Source organism: Lissotriton vulgaris, unplaced genomic scaffold (assembly GCF_964263255.1).
Source record: "Lissotriton vulgaris unplaced genomic scaffold, aLisVul1.2 SCAFFOLD_556, whole genome shotgun sequence".
Taxonomy (NCBI): domain Eukaryota; kingdom Metazoa; phylum Chordata; class Amphibia; order Caudata; family Salamandridae; genus Lissotriton; species Lissotriton vulgaris.
In genome coordinates, this window is record NW_028248468.1 from 212638 (window position 1) to 230797 (window position 18160).

General features: G+C 47.7%; 1 protein-coding gene across 1 annotated transcript in view; it reads right to left on the reverse strand.

Annotated features, from left to right (window-relative positions):
* LOC147664117 (ribosomal biogenesis factor-like) overlaps window positions 1-15374 on the reverse strand; it is a 35427-nt gene extending 20053 nt beyond the window's left edge. The window contains exon 1 of the mRNA XM_086949979.1: window positions 15142-15374. Coding sequence (XP_086806105.1) covers window positions 15142-15282 — 141 coding nt within the window. The 5' untranslated portion in view covers window positions 15283-15374. The remainder of the gene's footprint in view (window positions 1-15141) is intronic.
* Between the last annotated feature and the right edge of the window lie 2786 nt (window positions 15375-18160).

The following is an 18160-nucleotide window of genomic DNA, read 5'->3' on the forward strand; positions in this document are numbered from 1 at the left end:
AGGGCTTAATCACTCCCCTTACTCGCATCATAATCGGCATTTGCACCGCTTTTAGAGCGGGTCCGGTTCCTGGGGTGGGGATCTTGTTTAGGCACCATCTTGTAGTGGTGTGTGCTGTTTAGGAGGCTTACTCGGCGAGCGCTCTAGCGCGCCGGATGCAGAGAGGGACGCCTACTTAAAGCTCCCTACGAAGCGCAGCGGGATCGCGCAGCGGGCGTGCCTTCGCTGTGCCTGAGTCGTGCCAGAGTCCTGCCCGTCTGCGCCCGTCCGCGTTCGGTCGCGTTGGACAGGGCAGGACTCCGCCCTTTGCTCCAGTGTTGGATGCGATGCTCAGTTACTCAAGGGACGCCTTGGTGTCCATCAGACAGCAACGCTCTGGATGTGATTTGGCTCGGGTGAGTCCTTTGTGTGGCCCATTCCAATGTGCCTGCAGCAGGTGGTCGCTTGGTACCCCCGCCCTCCCCCGTTGTATGGGCAAGGTTTCAGCTGTTAGAAGTAAACACTCCTCGCACAAGCTTAGTATTTGGAATTTGAATGTTAGGTCGTTGGTGAAACATTACCAAGCTATCCATGACCTTATCAAGGATAAGTCACCCGATATCTTCTGTCTGACTGAGACCTGGTTGCAGGAGGCTGACACGGCTATTCTTAATCTGGCCTTCCCCTCTGAGTACTCGGTTTACACGCTTAATCGCTTAACCAGAGGTGGGGGAATAGCGCTTGCTGTCAGGTCCTGTTACCCTTGCGATTGGAGAGGCTTAAAAATCGCAGGCTGTGAAAGTGCCTCGTTTAAAATTTCCATCACCCCCCACTTCTCTTTGTCTGGTATGGTGATTTATCGTCCTCCAGGCAGTGAAGTGGCGTTCAGGGAGGCACTCCCAGACGCTATTAGCACGCTGGCTGTAGGGTGTGCTAATTTCTCCATTCTTGGGGATCTGAATCTCCATTTCGACAATCTGACCGCCCCTGCCGTGAGTAGTACTTTGGCCGACCTCGAGGCCTTTCAACTGTCTCAACTGGTCACGTATCCCACTCATGTAGGAGGACATACTCTGGACCCTTTTTTTACGAACCTTGCAGAGGCCAGGGTCACAACCCCTATCCCCCTGGCCTGGACGGACCATTGCTTGGTGACGATCCAGTGCCCACTATATGAGCACCCTCTTAAACCTACGGTCCGAGCTGTCCCTCGACGACACTGGAATAAACTAAAGCTCAAGGATTTTTATCACCTTCTGTCTGAGGACCCGTTGGGCCCGTTAGATTCTGTGGAAACGGGCTACGACCTCTTCTGTGAATGGGTCACTCGGGCCCTTGATTCCCTCATTCCGGTGACTATGAGCAAATGCGGAACAAGGGACCCCAGTCCCTGGTATGATGGATCCCTGCGCGCACTTAAAAGTACGTGCAGACGCGCTGAAAGAGAATGGCGGAAAACATATGATACCAGTAAAAAAGCCCTGTATCTGGCCACCATCAAAGCCTACCATTGCGCTGTCTGCAGAGCCCGTGCGGCGTTCTATGCCCTTGAATTCCGCAACAGCCCCAATCCATCAAAAACCATCTATAAGGCTCTTAAAGATCTGGTGGCAAAAAAGTCCTCTGTGAATGAAAATTGTTCCATTTCACATTGTGAAACCTTGGCGGCCTTTTTTCTTGAAAAAGTCCATGCCATCTATCGAGCCTTTCCCACTGCTATGCCGCAGGGTGGAGGTTCTCCTAACCCTCCAGTGCAGGATGTTCTACATACTTTTCCCTGCCTGTCTCCTGAGAGCTTCAAGAAACTGGCGCAGCAAATTAAGTCTAGCTCTCCGGCAGACCCTCTAAGACCGGCTTTATTTAGAGACCCGTCATCCTTTGGTCTCTTACCGGTCTGTTCTCTGATTAATATCTCGCTTGCTTCAGGATTGGTACCCGCCAAGTGGAAGCAGGCGGTGGTTATGCCCATCTTGAAGAAGCCTTCTTTGGACTCTAGTAAACCTGAGAACTACCGTCCGATATTGCTTCTTCCGTGGCCGGCAAAAGTAGCGGAGGCTCATGTGAACACGGCTCTCTCAGACCATCTCTCGCGGGCCAACATTTTGGACGCCACGCAAAACGGCTTTCGAGCCGGGCACAGCACGGAGACAGCCCTCCTCTTCATGGTGGAGCACCTGTGCACTGTGCTAGATTCGGGTCAAACGGCGGCGCTTGTTTTATTAGATCTTAGCGCCGCCTTTGACACCGTCTCGCACAGGATTCTTCTTCAGCGCTTGGAGGAAGCTGGCGTCGTTGGCCCTGCTCTTCAGTGGATCCGCTCCTTTCTTGCCGATCGATCTTTCAGTGAGGCCGCTGGCTGATGTCGTCAAGCAGTGGGGTATGACTATGGTGTCATACGCTGACGACACCCAGCTGGCGGTCACGCTCAGCTGGGACTCTCGTTCGGACGCCCCAAGATTCCAGAATGGACTTCGGGCGGTTGCCAGCTGGAGAACTCCAACTGTCTCCAGCTGAACGCAAAAAAGACAGAGATCATGATTATCGGCAAGCAGGCGGAACTCTGGGGCGATATGTGGTGGTCTCCAGAGCTTGGGCCCACCCCGACTCCGGTTTCGGAGGTAAAAAATCTCGGGGTGTGGCTAGATCCTGCCCTTAGCTTTGTCTGCCACACAAAGAGAACCGCTGCATGCTGTTTCGGCATCCTGCGTGGCTTAAGACCTGTACTGAAATTCTTCGACGCTCCGACCAGGCAGCTCGTGGTGCAGGCGACGGGGATTTCCCGGCTTGATTATGCCAGCTCCCTCTTGGTAGGGATAAACCAGGCTGAAATCACTCGTCTTCAACGTGTGCAAAACGCGGCAGCTAGAGCAGTGGTGGGTCTGCCCAGGTTCTGCTCCGCTGCCAACACTCTGCGCTCCCTTCATTGGCTGCCGGTTAAGCAGAGAATCCAATTTAAAGTGCTTTGTCTTTCTCATAAAATCCTTAAAGGCTCCCCTGCTCAGATTCTTTTGAACCTTTTGTCTCCCTATGTTCCTGCCCGCTCTTTACATTCGTTGGGCCTTGAACTTGCAGTAGTCCCCCGGTTCAAGCGGAGTCGGGCTGGTGGCCGCTCATTCTGAGTATGTGCTGCGGCCTTGTGGAACTCCCTGCCTCCAAAGATCCGTGCCCTTGATGATCTTTTTTCATTTCGTAGGGCCATTAAGACCTTTTTATTCTCTTAAATTCTTTTCACTTTTCAGTCTGTTGCCTCTTTTAGCTGTGTTATGTTGTTACCTTGTCTTGCGCCAGGACGCTCCTTTGCTGGAGCAGCTGTGTGCATAATAAATGTCCATAACATAACATAACATAACATAACGTATGACAGATTGCATGATTGTTTGTGACAGCTTCACAAGATTGCAGATTGCATGACAAAGTGCATTGCAACTTTGTGCGAACTGTGTGACAACTCTATAATACATTTGTAATCAGTATGCATAGAGTAGTGTTACTTGTCCTCAAAGCGGTTTAGTGCCTCATCATGGATAGGAAGCACTATATATGCCATTGAAATAGAAGTATTAAATGAAATTGGGATTCCCCCATATTTTTGTAATATTAGCAGGAGACCACATGAGGGAAACTTTGCCCAGATTAGATATGAGAAACATGGGGAGCTGTCTATGCCACTTGTGAACAGAGGTGTCAGGCAAGTATGTGTGCTGGCCCCCACTTTATTCTGCCTATATACCAATGCTTTGGTAAATACACTAAATAGGGTGAAGTACAATGATGCCCCCAAGATTTCTCTGAATAAAGTATCGGCATTGGTGTTTGCTGACGACACCCTTCTCCTCTCCAAGTCACCAATGGGCATCCAAGAACATTCTCGACAGGTTTAATCTTTTCTGTAGCACCAGAGGGCTAGTAATTAACATCCAGAAGACCAAATACATGTTTTTTAATCCAGCAAATTCCACACACCCCAATCCTTGCCTGAATGGTATCCCCCTTTTGAATATTTAGGGGTCACCCTAAGTTAACACATGGACTGGTTGACACATATTGCAAAAACGAGCCTCATGCAAGTACAGATATCAGAGGGGCTGGCTAAAGTGCACAGGAAAATGTTTTGAAAACCCAAACTGCAAGCTAGGGGTGCCAGCATGTATGGGGCGGAACTATGGGGGTATTGCCTGATGAAAAACTTATCCAGAACTGAAAATAATTTCACCAGGCAGTTAGTTAGCCTTCCTTCTAGTGCTCCATTTGGCCCACTCTGACTTAATCTAGGTGTTAGACCAATTTCAGAAGTCCTAGGACTTAGACTGCTCACTTTTTGGTGACGCATCTGAGCCACCCCGGAACTGACTTCCTACAGGCTACAGCTGTAATAGGTACCGGGACTACCTGGCCCTGGGAAACTAACCTGGTTCACATACATTAGGGACACACTTCATAGTATTGGCAAAACGAACATGTGAAGCAATCCAATAGTGTCCTGCCCTACGACATGTAGGACTGAACTTGTCGGAAGTTATAGGGGGCATTAACTCGATCTCCTTCATTGGAGCTAAACACTTGGTTCACTGCCAGCAACTTTTATTGGAATAAAAGATAGCTATAGTTTTGAGCTTTTCCCAGATGAAATTCAGCCAGACCTAGCTACGAAACTCTATGTCCAATTAGTCATGGATTACTTTGTTTACTTTGGTTTCCGACAAAAGGGCCAGGCTCAGCCCCCTTAGGGTGTCCAGCCTGTGGTGAAGCCACAGAATCAGAGCTCCAGTTATTTTTCTTTTGCCCAGGCTAAAAACAATCCAGATCAAGATGGCTGATACCCCTGCGTTTACGGATTTGAAAAATTAAGTTACAAAAATAAAAATCAATGGCTGATCCGACTGTGCAGAAACGTGGGGACCCCGCATTGTGTAGAAGCATTCAGGCTCCTGAAGTATGACAACCAACAACTGAATGTATTTGCTGTCTAAAATGTGGTGTGTACACAAGGTATTCCTGTGATTATATTACCCACGCCTAAGCCACGCACGTTTCTGTGCTCCTTGGTGAAGGCCCAGGCCAGTTTGCTGGGGATGGTCTTTTTAAACAGTATTAATGTTTTTATTTGCTAGGAATCTTTTGCAGAGGAGTGTGGAGACTAATTGGCTTTCTTTGCTGCTATTATTCTGTTCTTTACTAAATTCTATTTTAATGGTCCAAAGACTTGGTTTTTACCTAAGGATTTTAACTAAAACCCAAGACCCCATTTTTAACCTTGATATACACAAATAGATATGTGCTCTTAGAGGTAATTAAGAGCATTAAGATTAAGTTATCCTCAGATTGACATGGACTAGACATTCAACGAGGCGGACCCCCTTAGTCCAGTTCTAGGATTTCTGTAGGTTGATGTTGTTTTGAGTCATTTGTCCCTTCAGAGGACATTGTATAATTACTTATTTGATCATTTATTGGACATGGGACTGTATACCTATGACTGCTGCTATTTGTATGTATTATATGCATTTATTACATTTGCAATTTTATGGTCACATGACAGAAATAAGGTATTTTGATGATGATGATAAAATAGAATATAATTTACCCTAACCACTGTTGGGCCTAAGTACCCGCATACTGGTGCTGCTGTTCAGGGCCTTTCTGCAGGTTCACATTCCTTGCATACATGCACTGTCCCTTCAAGTGCACATATCTCATATAGTCACACCGCTATTCTCAAGGATTAATTCTCTCTTTCCCCTCTTCCCTCTTTCTCTTGCAGTTTCTTTCTTTTCTCCTATGTGTCTGGTCACTGAGGCCATGGGGACGGTTCCCAGAGTGGAACCCAATCTCTTGGGAACCGGCTGACTCCTGTCAGGTGCATGTCTCTGGCCTCTGGGCAGCATTGCTTTATGTTCACAGGCGAGCAGGGAGCCCCGCTCTTCCCGCCTTCTTTGCCGCAAGAAGCTGCGCTGCTCCTGCAGGTGCCTGTCCCGCGCACACCGTCCAGGCATCTCATAACACCTGCCCCCTGACCCGCCCGGGCTCACGTTACACGCCACGAGCACATAGATATCACCTTGCAGATCGTAAATTCTCAAAACAAATACATATCTTGGGAACTCTCAGGAAAAAACTCACTGTTTAGGTAAGGCGGCACGAACCGGCAGGTGTAAAGTTTAAGGGGTAGTTTTTCGATGAAAAAAGGAAATTACCACACGTGCAGACCCCAAAAAAGCAGCAACACTTCGTGTGCCTAAAGCATCTATAAAATGGTGTGCGCTAATGCACTGGATTAAAGACAGTGGAAACATAGCACATGACCTGGAAGCATCTACCTGTCAGGGACTTTTGTGTTCTTTATCTGAGATTTAGGGCCCACAAATGTTTGGAGGGAGCACTTACACAGAAATAACAAGTTTATTATAACAGAAGGGACGTCCGAGGCTTTTTGAGTATTAATTCTATTTGAAATAGTCCACTGAATAGGATCATACACTGGGCTCCCTACTGGAGATGGATATTGGTAAGGAAATAATTTTAAGAAAACTTCAGTTGCATCTGAATAATGTATTATTATTTAATGTGGTAGAAGAACCTTACAGCAACAATCAAACACCTCTGACTTGTCAGATGATTCCAGCATTACATTTCAAGACAGTCACCTTAACATGTGTCGCATCTAGCAAACTCTTAGGGGCATATTTACATGTTCTGGCGCATCTCTGGAAATCAGCAGGGATGCGCCAGAACTGATGCGTCACGCAATTCCCTCCTTGCATCACCACAGATGCGCCGCATTTACAATGCTAAGAGTAAGGGGTCCCAGTGAAAGAAAGAACATGTAATTACATAAATTATTAGAATAATGCTAATCAACAAAGAAAGGGGCACCTATACCACTACAATTGTATACGCTTTGTGAATGTGTAATATCGCTCTTTTCCTATAATGTGATTAAAACATTATAGAGGTATTTTCTTTGTTGATTAGCATTATTCTAATAATTTATGTAATTACATGTTCTTTCTTTCACTGGGACCCCTTACTCTTAACGTTAGCTACCCAGGTCCCAGCGACTTCTTTGGGTTAACCCTGTTCTTACTTAACGCATTTACAATGCGGCGCACAATGGTGCAAGGAAGGGCAGATGCGTGACGCATCTTGTGGTGTACGGGTGGCGCATTGCTGGAGTAGCGTCGCAAGTGGGACGCAACTCCTGCAATGTACAGAGGCCACCCATACATAACGTGGTGCGTCACTTCTTACGCCTGCTTCAAGCAGGCGTAAGGATTTGACGCAGCAGCGTCGTAAAACTGACTCAGTGAAATCTTGTAGATTTCACTGCGTCAGTTTTACGGGGCTTTCCTACGAGGGAACGCCCACCCTGCGACAGAACGCCCACATGAAACCTGACGCAGGTTCCATGTGGCGCAGGGCTTTACAACGTGACGCATCTGCCTAGATGCGTCACGTTGTGTAAATAGGTCGCAGGGATGTGCCACGTTTCCGCGCCGTTGCGTCACGCAACGGCGGCGTAAACGTGGCGCATGTCCGACATAAATCTGCCCCTTAATGTTTAACTCGGTATCATTTAAACAATACTGACACTCATGTCTGAGAGCCTTCTGTTCCTGACCACCTGTGTCAATCTATGTGGCTCACAATTCAGGAAAAAGGCAAGCTGCTCCCCAGAGGAACTGTCAAGAAGCCCCTCTGCGCACTGCTATGTAGGATCACCTGGGGATCTTTCTTTAGATGCCACCTTGTTACTAATGTTCAACAAATGTAAGGTCAAAAGTATTCCAGTTGTAAATATTACATCATAGCGCATTGTTCGCGTAGTGAGCCCACTCTTAGGCGTATTCTTTTCACCCAGCACAGTCATCGAAATACGCAAACAAAAGTTTGGTCGATTTATCTATAGAAGGCCACAGCTTATTTTCAAGCACAATGTACATTTGTACCCCTGATGAAGGACAATTCTATCCTACTTGCATTTGGAGATATAAACTACGCGAATACTTGCTCAGTAACTTAGATCAAAGAATTGTACAAAGTTTTTGAGAATAAAAAAAAACAAGAACAAAACTTTGAGCAATATTAAAGCATAATGTATCATTTTCAGGCAGAAGACGTTTGAGTTTATATGTGTTGAACATTAGACCCAAGTTTCCATCCGAAGAAACGGGTCCTGCTGAGCAGTGGTCAGAGGGACTATAAGTCATGTCCTTTGGGGAGGGGCTTGTCAGATTCATTATGTTTGCAAATAAGGACAGAGGGTGCTCCTCGGCAGCACGCATAAGTCGACAAAGCGACTGTTTACACAGAACAAGTTGGCAGAAATTGGAATTCGGATGTATTCATCTGAAGTCATGTTTCGTAAAAAACGTAAAACCTGTTTTTTTCAGTTACCCCGGGGGATTGGTGTTGAGCGCACCGGTTGTGAAGTTACCGCGTATGCAAGGGGCCTGTGGTCCCTTGGGGGGATAGGGCTCTTCTGTCGCAGACTGTGATGTCTTAGCGCTGGGACACTCCGTTGGAGTAACCATGCGCTTATAAGCTCTTAAGTAAATAAATAAAGTCAAGGTTCTTTGCTATATTGACTTCTGGAGTCACTGAATGAATGGCTGTCATGTCATGCCATCAATAAATTGTGACTTTGCACCCGCAGCTGTGGTTATTGAACCGTAGGCGAAGTAAGCTAAAAACAGAATAAACACATACATATGTTTCGTTTTCTCCCTCTAGTGTTAGTAGGTGCTGTCAACCCACAAGCATTTGTGATCAAGCCCAGAACTTGCTTAGCTTTTCTTGGTGAAGTATTCTGAAGCCATCTTGTGCTAGGACATCATCACCATTTTGTACTTGAGTGCTTATCTTGCTTAATTGTTCCACATGAATGACTAAATACAATTTATACTTGCATGTAAAGTCCTTGAGAAAGTCATGATTTTCATGTGAAGTGCCTCACTCAAAAGAACTTAATGAGTTTTTTTTATAATTTTGGTGCGAATTACAAGTACTTCATAAGGAATTATCAAAAAGACCTTGCAAACCCTTAGGGGTGACCTTTTTTACCACTGAGTTCTCATATACCATAAAGCATTAAAGATAATGCGCCATGTTTCTTAGTTTTGGTGATGTTGATGGGAATGTTCCAAGGTTTGCGGGTCAAATTAAGGGCAATAAATTGGACTCAGTCCTCCCATCAGAAGATTTTCAGTTTTAGCTCACTAATGCAAAGGACACTCGCTTCTCTTTCAGATGAAAATGTGATTCAAGCATAATGGGATTTTAAGCTGCGTTTCTGTTTCTTTTCCAGGAGGGAGGGGATTTGAGCATTGTTGGCGTATCATTTTCAGGGTGTGTCACCGCCAGCTGTTTCGAAAATTCTGGAATACACCACTGACAGCGCAGCAATGGCAAGAAAATATATTTTTATTCAGCATCATCTATCACCCCATAGCACAAATTTGTTCTAAAAATGCAGTTAAAATGAAAGCAGAACTTATGCAGGGTAAAGTGCCCTGGTGTGCAAAAGTCTGGGTCACAGAATCCTCACTCGAGTATGAATTGGTTCAAGAAGTTTAACATCAACAAGAACAGGAAAAAATATACTACTACTACTAAAAATAATTACAATAATAATAAAGACAATATTAATTGCTTATTTGTACAGCTCACGCCATTGTTAAGGTTCTTGAACAAAAAATGCTACTATTACCCAGCCGCGGCCACTGCAAGTAAGAGCGGTGGGGCAATGGGGCCAGGTGAGGAGGGATTTCGAGAGACAACCACGAGGGGAAATGAAATAAATAATTAATTTTCCTTCGTGGTCGTCTCTCAAAATACCCCCTCAACTGGCCCCACATCCTCACCGCTCTTACCTGTAGTGGCCGAGGCTGCTATTACCCAACTCAATATTGAAGGATGAAAGGCTGAACCAGGCATAACAGGATTCAAACTTGTGACCTGTATCTCTCTGCAATAATTTTCAATGCACTTAATTATCTTACTGATTAAAGGCCACATTGTACTGAGGATCAATAGCCACATATTAAATGACTCAAATGTTCCTCAAAAAATCATCTCAGTAGGTTGAGGCCTGGCCACTGTATTACTTTCTCTCTGAAATCTGTGTGACATCCAGGATTTAAACCCAGTTGTGCCTTTGAAGTGGTGCTAAATCTTCTCAACTTTTCCCCTTAAAGTCCCCAGGCATCCTGCTTTCTCTGTCCCCATTCCAGACTAACTGCAGGGGGTTTGCTGCCTTTTGTGTGGAGGCAGGACCCAGCCTATTCAAGTGTAAGTAGAGCTGTGCTCAGCATCTCCCTCCCATACTGCCAGGGATGGCCCATCCAGGTGTACCTAAGCTCCCTATTGTGTGTGGCTGAATAGGAGGAATACACAATGCTCAACTGTCAGCTACACCTAGTCATGTGGTCAGAGACAGGCTACAAGCACAAAATGGCTAAGGCAGGAAAATGTAATCTTTCTAAGAGTGAAATCTTTTAAGAATTGTAATAAAAAATGCGACTTTACCATAAGTTAGTATTTAACTTAGGATGCAGAAACACCAAACATGATCTGATTACCTTTCCCATTTGGAAATTACATTTATAAAATGTAGTAAGGTGCTTCCAAAGTTATCCTATGGAAGAGGTAGGCCTTCAAAACAAATGTAAGAGTTACTTGCTACCAGGACATGTAAAACTTACCCTATACATTCTACTTTTTAAATACATTGACCCTGCCCTCTGGGATGCACAGAGCCTACCCTAGGGGTGACTTATATGTATTAAAAGGGAAGGTTTGGACCTGGCAAAATGTTTGGGCCTGGCAAAAATGTTTATTTTGCCAGGTCAAAATGGCAGATTAAAACTGCACAGGCAGGTTCTGCAATGGCAGGCCTGAGACATATTTCAAGGGCTACTCAAGTGTGTAGCACAATCAGTGCTGCAGGCCCACCAGTAGCATTAAATTTACAGGCCCTGAGTACACGTAGTGTCACTTTACTAGGGACGTATGGGTACATTAAATGTGAAAATTGAGTATAAGCCAATCTAAGATGTTTTTAAGGAAAGAGCACAATCTCTTTAGCACTAGTTTGAAGTGGTAAAGTGCACAGAGTCCTAAGGCCAACAAAAACAAATTCAGTAAAAAACATAGGAGGAAGGCACAACGTTTGGGGGTGACCCTGCAGAGAGGGGCAGGTCCAACACTGAGCTTAACTAAGAAACAAGAAATCAATCAATCAATCAATCATCGTATTTATATAGTGCACTACTTACCCAGAGGGTCTCAAGGCGCTGGGGGGGGGGGGGGGGGGGGGCTGATCCGCTACTGCTCGAACAACCAGGTCTTGAGTTGCTTCCTGAAGGCGAGGTGGTCCTGGGTCAGGCGGAGGTGGGTGGGGAGGGAGTTCCATGTCTTGGCGGCGAGGTAGGAGAAGGACCGTCCCCCTGTGGTGGCTCTGCGGATGCGGGGGACGGCGGCGAGGGCGTGGCTGGTCGAACGAAGCTGGCGTTTGGGAGCGTAGAAGTTGAGGCGGCTGTTGAGGTATCCTGGGCCTTGGCTGTGTAGGGCTTTGTGTGCGTGGGTGAGGAGACGGAAGGTGATTCTCTTGTTGACCGGGAGCCAATGCAGATCTCTCAGGTGTACGGAGATGTGGCTGCGACGGGGGATGTCCAGGATGAGTCGTGCTGAGGCGTTCTGGATCCGCTGGAGTCTCTTCTGGAGTTTGGCGGTGGTTCCGGCGTAGAGGGTGTTGCCGTAGTCCAGACGGCTGGTGACGAGGGCCTGGGTGACCGTCTTCCTGGTCTCGGTGGGGACCCACCGGAAGATCTTACGTAGCATGCGCAGGATATTGAAGCACGACGAGGAGACGGCGTTGACTTGTCTGGTCATGGAGAGGGAGGAGTCCAGGATGAAGCCCAGGTTGCGTGCGTGGTCTGTTGGTTTGGGTGCGCTGCCTAGGGCGGGGGGCCACCAGGAGTCGTCCCAGGCGGAGGGTGAGGATCCCAGGATGAGGATTTCCGTCTTGTCAGAGTTCAGTTTCAGGCGGCTGTTCTTCATCCATTCAGCTACCTCTTTCATCCCTTCGTGAAGGTTGGCTCTGGCGGGTGCGGGGTCGTTGGTAAGGGAGAGGATCAGCTGGGTGTCGTCGGCGTAGGAGAGGATGTTGAGGTTGTGCTGGCGTGCGATGTCTGCGAGGGGGCTCATGTAGATGTTGTAGAGGGTTGGACTGAGTGAGGAGCCTTGAGGGACGCCGCAGATGACTTCGGTGGCTTCAGATCTGAACGGGGGAGGCGGACTCTCTGTGTTCTTCCGGCGAGGAAGGAGATGATCAACTCCAGTGCCTTCTCCTGGACTCCGATGTTGCTGAGGCGTTGTGCTAGGGTACGATGGCAAACAGTGTCGAAGGCCGCGGAGAGGTCAAGGAGGATGAGGGCCGCTGTTTCTCCGTTGTCGAGCAGCGCTCGGATGTCATCTGTGACTGCGATCAGGGCGGTCTCGGTGCTGTGGTTGGGCCGGAAGCCAGACTGCAAGGGTTCGAGGGATCCGTTCCTCTCGAGGAAGGCGGCCAGCTGCTTGTTGACGGTCTTCTCGATGACTTTTGCAGGAAACGGGAGCAGCGAGATGGGGCGGTAGTTCTTGAGGTCGGTGGGGTCAGCCGATGGCTTCTTGAGTAGAGCGCTGAGTTCGGCGTGCTTCCAGCTCTCCGGGAAGGTAGCGGTGTCGAAGGAGGTGTTGATGATGTCCCGCAGGTGGGGTGCGATGATAGCGTCGGCCTTGTTGAAGACGTGGTGAGGGCAGGGGTCGGTCGGAGATCCGGAGTGGATGGAGTTCATTGTGCGGATGGTGTCTTCGGTGCTGATCGGAGTCCAGGCGCGGAGGGTGGTGGTGGGGGGCGGTGGTTCAGTCGTGGTGCTCGTCGGTTGAGTGCTGAAGCTGTTGTGTATGTCCGCGATCTTGTTGTGGAAGTAGGAGGCGAGGGAGTTGCAGAGGTCTTGCGAAGGGGTGATGTCGTTGTTTCCGGCGTTGGGGTTGGAGAGCTCTTTGACGATGTTGAAGAGTTCCTTGCTGTTGTGGGCGTTGTTGTCCAGTCGTTCCTTGAAGGCAGTTTTCTTGGTGGCGCGGATGAGTTGGTGGTGTTTCCCGGTGGCGAGCTTAAGGGCAGTCATGTTGTCCGGTGTTGGGTCTCTGCGCCAGGTTCTCTCGAGGGCTCGGCAGTTCTTCTTGGAGTGCTTGAGTTTGTCGGTGAACCATGGGGCTTTCTTGCTGCCGGGTCTGCTGGGCGGGGTCCTCAGGGGGGCGAGCTCGTCTGCGCAGTCGTTGATCCACTTCGTGAGGTTGGTGGCCGCCTGGCTGGGGTTCGTTGTGCTGGTGGGAGGGTTCGTGCTCAGGGAGGACGCGAGCTGGTCGGCTGTGACCTTGTTCCAGTTCCTGCGTGCAGCCTGTTGCTGGTGGTGGTGGATCGTGGTCCTTGCGAAGCTGAAGTGGACGCAGCTGTGGTCCGTCCAGTGGAGTCCGGTGGCGTGGCTGAAGGCGATGTCCTTGCTGGATGAGAAGACTGGGTCGAGTGTGTGTCCGGCGTAGTGGGTGGGGGTGGTCACCAGTTGCTTGAGTCCCAGGTTGGCGAGGTTGTCCAGCAGGGTGGTGGTGTTGCGGTCGTTGTTGTTCTCCAGGTGGAAGTTGAGGTCCCCTAGGAGGATGTAGTCAGCGGAGCAGAGGGCGTGCGGGCTGATGAAGTCGGCGATGTCTTCGCTGAATTGTGTGCGTTGTCCGGGGGGTCTGTAGATGAGGGTGCCTCTGAGGGTGGTCTTGGGGTTGATGTGGACTTGGACGTGCAGGTGCTCGGCGGTAGAGAGGGTGTCATCGGTGTTGGTTGTGATGCGGATGGTGTTCCTGTGGACGATGGCGATGCCTCCTCCGGTGTGGTTGATGCGGTCCCTACGGATGATCTTGTAGCCGTCTGGGATGGCGATGGCGATGTCAGGCGCGGAGGAGGCGTTCATCCAGGTTTCCGTGAAGAAGGCGACGTCTGGGGCTGTGGTGTCGAGCAGGTTCCAGATCTCGATGGCGTGCCTGTGGACGGAGCGGGTGTTGAGCAGGATGCATCTCAGGTGGCTGCTGCTGTTGCTCGTCGAGGTCTTGGGCACTGCTGGAGTGGTGCAGGTCCGGATGCAGGTGAACTTGCAGGCGTTGCAGCAGAAGGGTCCGTGGGTGCGTCTCGGGGTGGCTCGGTAGCAGCCCGGGACTCGGCCGGCGTTGAGTGCGTTGAGGGTGGCGGCGTCGTACGTCCGGCGGGTGGGCAGGGGTCTGCGGGGGCCAGGGGTTCCGGCACTGAGCGCGGTCCAGGCGCGGACGGGTGCAGACGGGCTTACCTTTGGCGCGCCTTCGGCGCACAATCGGCGCTCCCGCTGCGCGTGACCGCTGCGCGTTCGCACGGTCGCCATATATGGCGAAGTGCGAGGGAGGGCGGAGCAGCTGGGAGGCGGGAGCGGGGAGGGCACAGAAAGAAAGGGGGCGTGGTTAGCGGCGGAGGCGGGAAGCGGGGAGCGAGAACAGGGGGACAGGCGATAGAAAAATACAACAAAAGCAAAAGACAATCTCACTAACAGCAAAGGGGCACACAGCAAGGAAAAACGGGGCACAGGACCCTAAAATCACAGCGAACACAGCACTAGACCGCAGGAGACCACACCGCTCGGTGGCAGGGGGCGTGGTCAGCCGGCGGCGGCAGGGTCAGCGAGGCAGGCGGGTGGCGGGAGGCACACGCAGCAGCTGGTGGCCGTGCGGCGCGGGGGTGTCCTAAGCTAGGTCACCTCCTACTGACACCAGGAATTGCACTCGCTTAAACTGTCTACAGCCAGACCTAAATAGAGAAATATTCTCCAGCGACCTCACCAGGATGCATAAAATATAAGTGTCAGTAGGTAAAAATAAAAGATATTGATTTAGTAAACAGTGGTGTTTTCATGCTTACAATACGATATTGCATTTACTCAAAGCCATACACAAATGAACGGAATCAAATATATCCTATATAAAAATCACAAATACATGAATATAATGTTGCTATCTGAATGTTTCAGAGTCTCTGATTTAAACAATCGCAGCACCAAAGGACCATCGCTTGTTGACTAAAGAAAGATAACTGGATACACTACGCAATACTGTTGGCAGGTATTTAACTAAACTCACCTTTTTAAGATTGGTCGTAACCGGTTTGGCTTTGTTTTTTGCTTTCAGCGTTTTGCTGTTTGCCACGTGGAAAACGTTCTTTGGTTTCTGCCCTTTAGATTTGTTTTTAGCCATTGCTATAAAGTGCTGCTAAAGATACAAAATTGCCTTAGGATTAAATGTTCATTCGCTGCGACAACGCATGGCTGAAACGAGATTCATAGCTGGGACTCTATATTCCCACACACCTGTACTTGCGCCATCATGAATCATGCGCAGTTTACAAACTCCTAACATACCACTTTATTCAGGCATTCATTTGACTTAAACCTTAAGAAATTCTTTGCAAAACGAATGCATGGTATTTTTCAGTCACTGGAAGAGACAAATGGGACGTAGAAGGAGCTATAGGATGCAATTCAAACACATCTTTCCACGGCTGAGAATATTCGATGCTCCATGTTTACATTGCATTTCACCGCACCCCAGTCTCACTGCGGTAACCTCAGTGTGAACACTCAGCCGCGTTCTCCACAGACCCGCATTGATTTCAGAAGTGAACATTAAGGTAGGATTTCACATTTAATTCCGCGGCTTCAGCCCTCCTTAGATGAAGTCCTAAATGAAGCGTGTCGAATTGCTTCTTAAAAGGTAAAATTTGAAACTGAAATCTCTTCTCTCCAGACTATATTAAGGAGCGAAGTATAACGTTTATCCTGAGGTCAATATTAATAACGTGAACAACGCTGGGTAACGGAAAGATGGTTTTCTGAATGAAATTACATTTCATTCAACTTGAAAGAATGTGCACATCTTTCTTTTATTACACTGCTGTAATGCTCTTTATTGTGGCTATTGATCTCCTGATATTTCACTCCTCCAGACACTTACTCAAGAGCTGAGAGAGACACCATTAAATGTGATGGGATCGACCAGGACCTCTGGTGTGAGGGACCTGAGGCCCACGCGCCCAGCCCGCCTTCATTAGTGGACTGTGGTCAGACAGACAGGAACACTTGTGGGACTGAAGCCAGGGCTGGGCTCGAGGGAAGCCAGTGTTTATGGAAGGACGGAGACCACAAACTGGAGGCCCTCTACCAAGCCTTTTTGTAAAAGACAACATACATATCCGTTACCATGAAGAGAGGAACGTGGTGCCCGGGGCCCCCTGCCAACAGGCCAGGCGGAGGTCCGGCTATTCTTTTCACGGAAAATGTCACACCCACCACATTACGTATGAATCCCTTTGCTCAAGCTAAACTTTAAGGCTTTATTGCCTGATAGTCTTTTTTCACACAGGACATGTGGCAAAACTTTTGTAGCGCCTTCTGGCTCTTCGTCCTGATTTTGGATCAATATCTGTCAATATTTGTAGAATTCTTATTCAGTTATTGCCAAGTCGTTAGCTCCCTGCAGCTGTTAGGTGACTTTAAGTTATGGATTGTGTCACCGAACCACACTGCAACCGTTTCCTTAATTAATTCTGTGGGCAATTTATAGATTTATATTTAATGCAGTGGGTCAATGTCCATACTCGCCACGCTGGCACTGTCCAGATCATATTTTTGATTTGCATATTTTAAAGTTGAGTGATACCCCTGAGACTGCAAGTTCGGTCAGACCATTTTATTAGTTCATTCTCTTCATCTGGTCCTGGATGGTATTAGTTTCCTAAATGGGACCATGTTCAATAAACTACATGAGTTTGGTCCAAACTCTTCTCTAAGCTTTGACTAACATTTTAAAGGAGTTAGTCCACCCTTCCATGAATCAGGACATTGATGGAAGCTGTGCAGAGTTTAATAGATGGACTGACTCAGCACTTAACATAGTACCTTCAGGTTCACTTGACCTCATCGACTTCAACCTTCCACTCCATTTTATAATTCAATTTGAAAGAGGCAAAACTGGATTGTAAAAATCGGAAAGAATCCGAAGGATTAAATATGCCAATGAGGCTAAAATAAAGCTGAAGGTTAGTCTTGTAAACTATTAAACGTGGTCTGTACAGTTAAGGTCACTTAAGATACTGTAAAGATTCTGACTACCTGCAATGCAACAAAAATGTTTGTTAAAAAGGAAATTTATTTTCTTCTTCTGGCCTGTTCCCCAGGCAGTATGAAACACTGTCAATCAGTCTGCAACAATCTGTCAGATGTTTGAGAGGAAAAATCCCTTCTATTTGTAACTATTATCCTTATGTATCCGAGCAATCCTTTTAGAGTGAGAGGGTCCTTACCTCACTCCCTGCCAGTCTTAACTTTATATTTTGAACTACTAGTTTTTGAAGAATTGGTCGGGATTGCTTCATCGATTTAATCAGCAGCTTCTTTCGATTCCTGTCCTGTTTCTATTATGTACAGTGAGTCTACACCTATTATACAAACTCTCTTGAATATCTGCAATAAATCTCGTTAATCGGCTGTATCACAGTTACCATTTCCGGTCAAAATGCTTTAAAAGACCATCAATAAGCAGTTGTCTCAATTATTGGAACGCAAACAATCCTGGGTGGAGCCCATTTTGGGTTTAGGTGATCTCATAGTGCTCATTCAGCTTTGAGTACCATTTTAGATGACCTCAACTGCTGACGTTTTAGGGGCTTTCTTCGGCCATGGTGCTGATAGATTTGTTTAATAAATCAATCAATCAGAGATTTATAAAGCTCACAGCTACTCAAGAGTGTCCTGGTGCTAAGGACCACATGCACAATTCTTGCACAACATGTAATTGCTGAAAAGCTGCTTAAGAAGCCAGGTTTTAAGGGCATGGCTAAAAGATTTTCATCCCTCAATGCACGCAAATCCTAGCTTGCACCCCTCCTTCCAGACTTTTCATAATACTTTCTGGATTATTGCAAACGGAGGTAAAGCAAAAGCCTTCTTCACAACTTACTCATGGTCATAAGGTTGATTCGGAATAGACCATCTATTTATTGTATACCTATGTATCTTGTTCTGCACAATCCTGTTCCAGATTTTGGATATTTACAGTGTATATCACACAGTTTTTA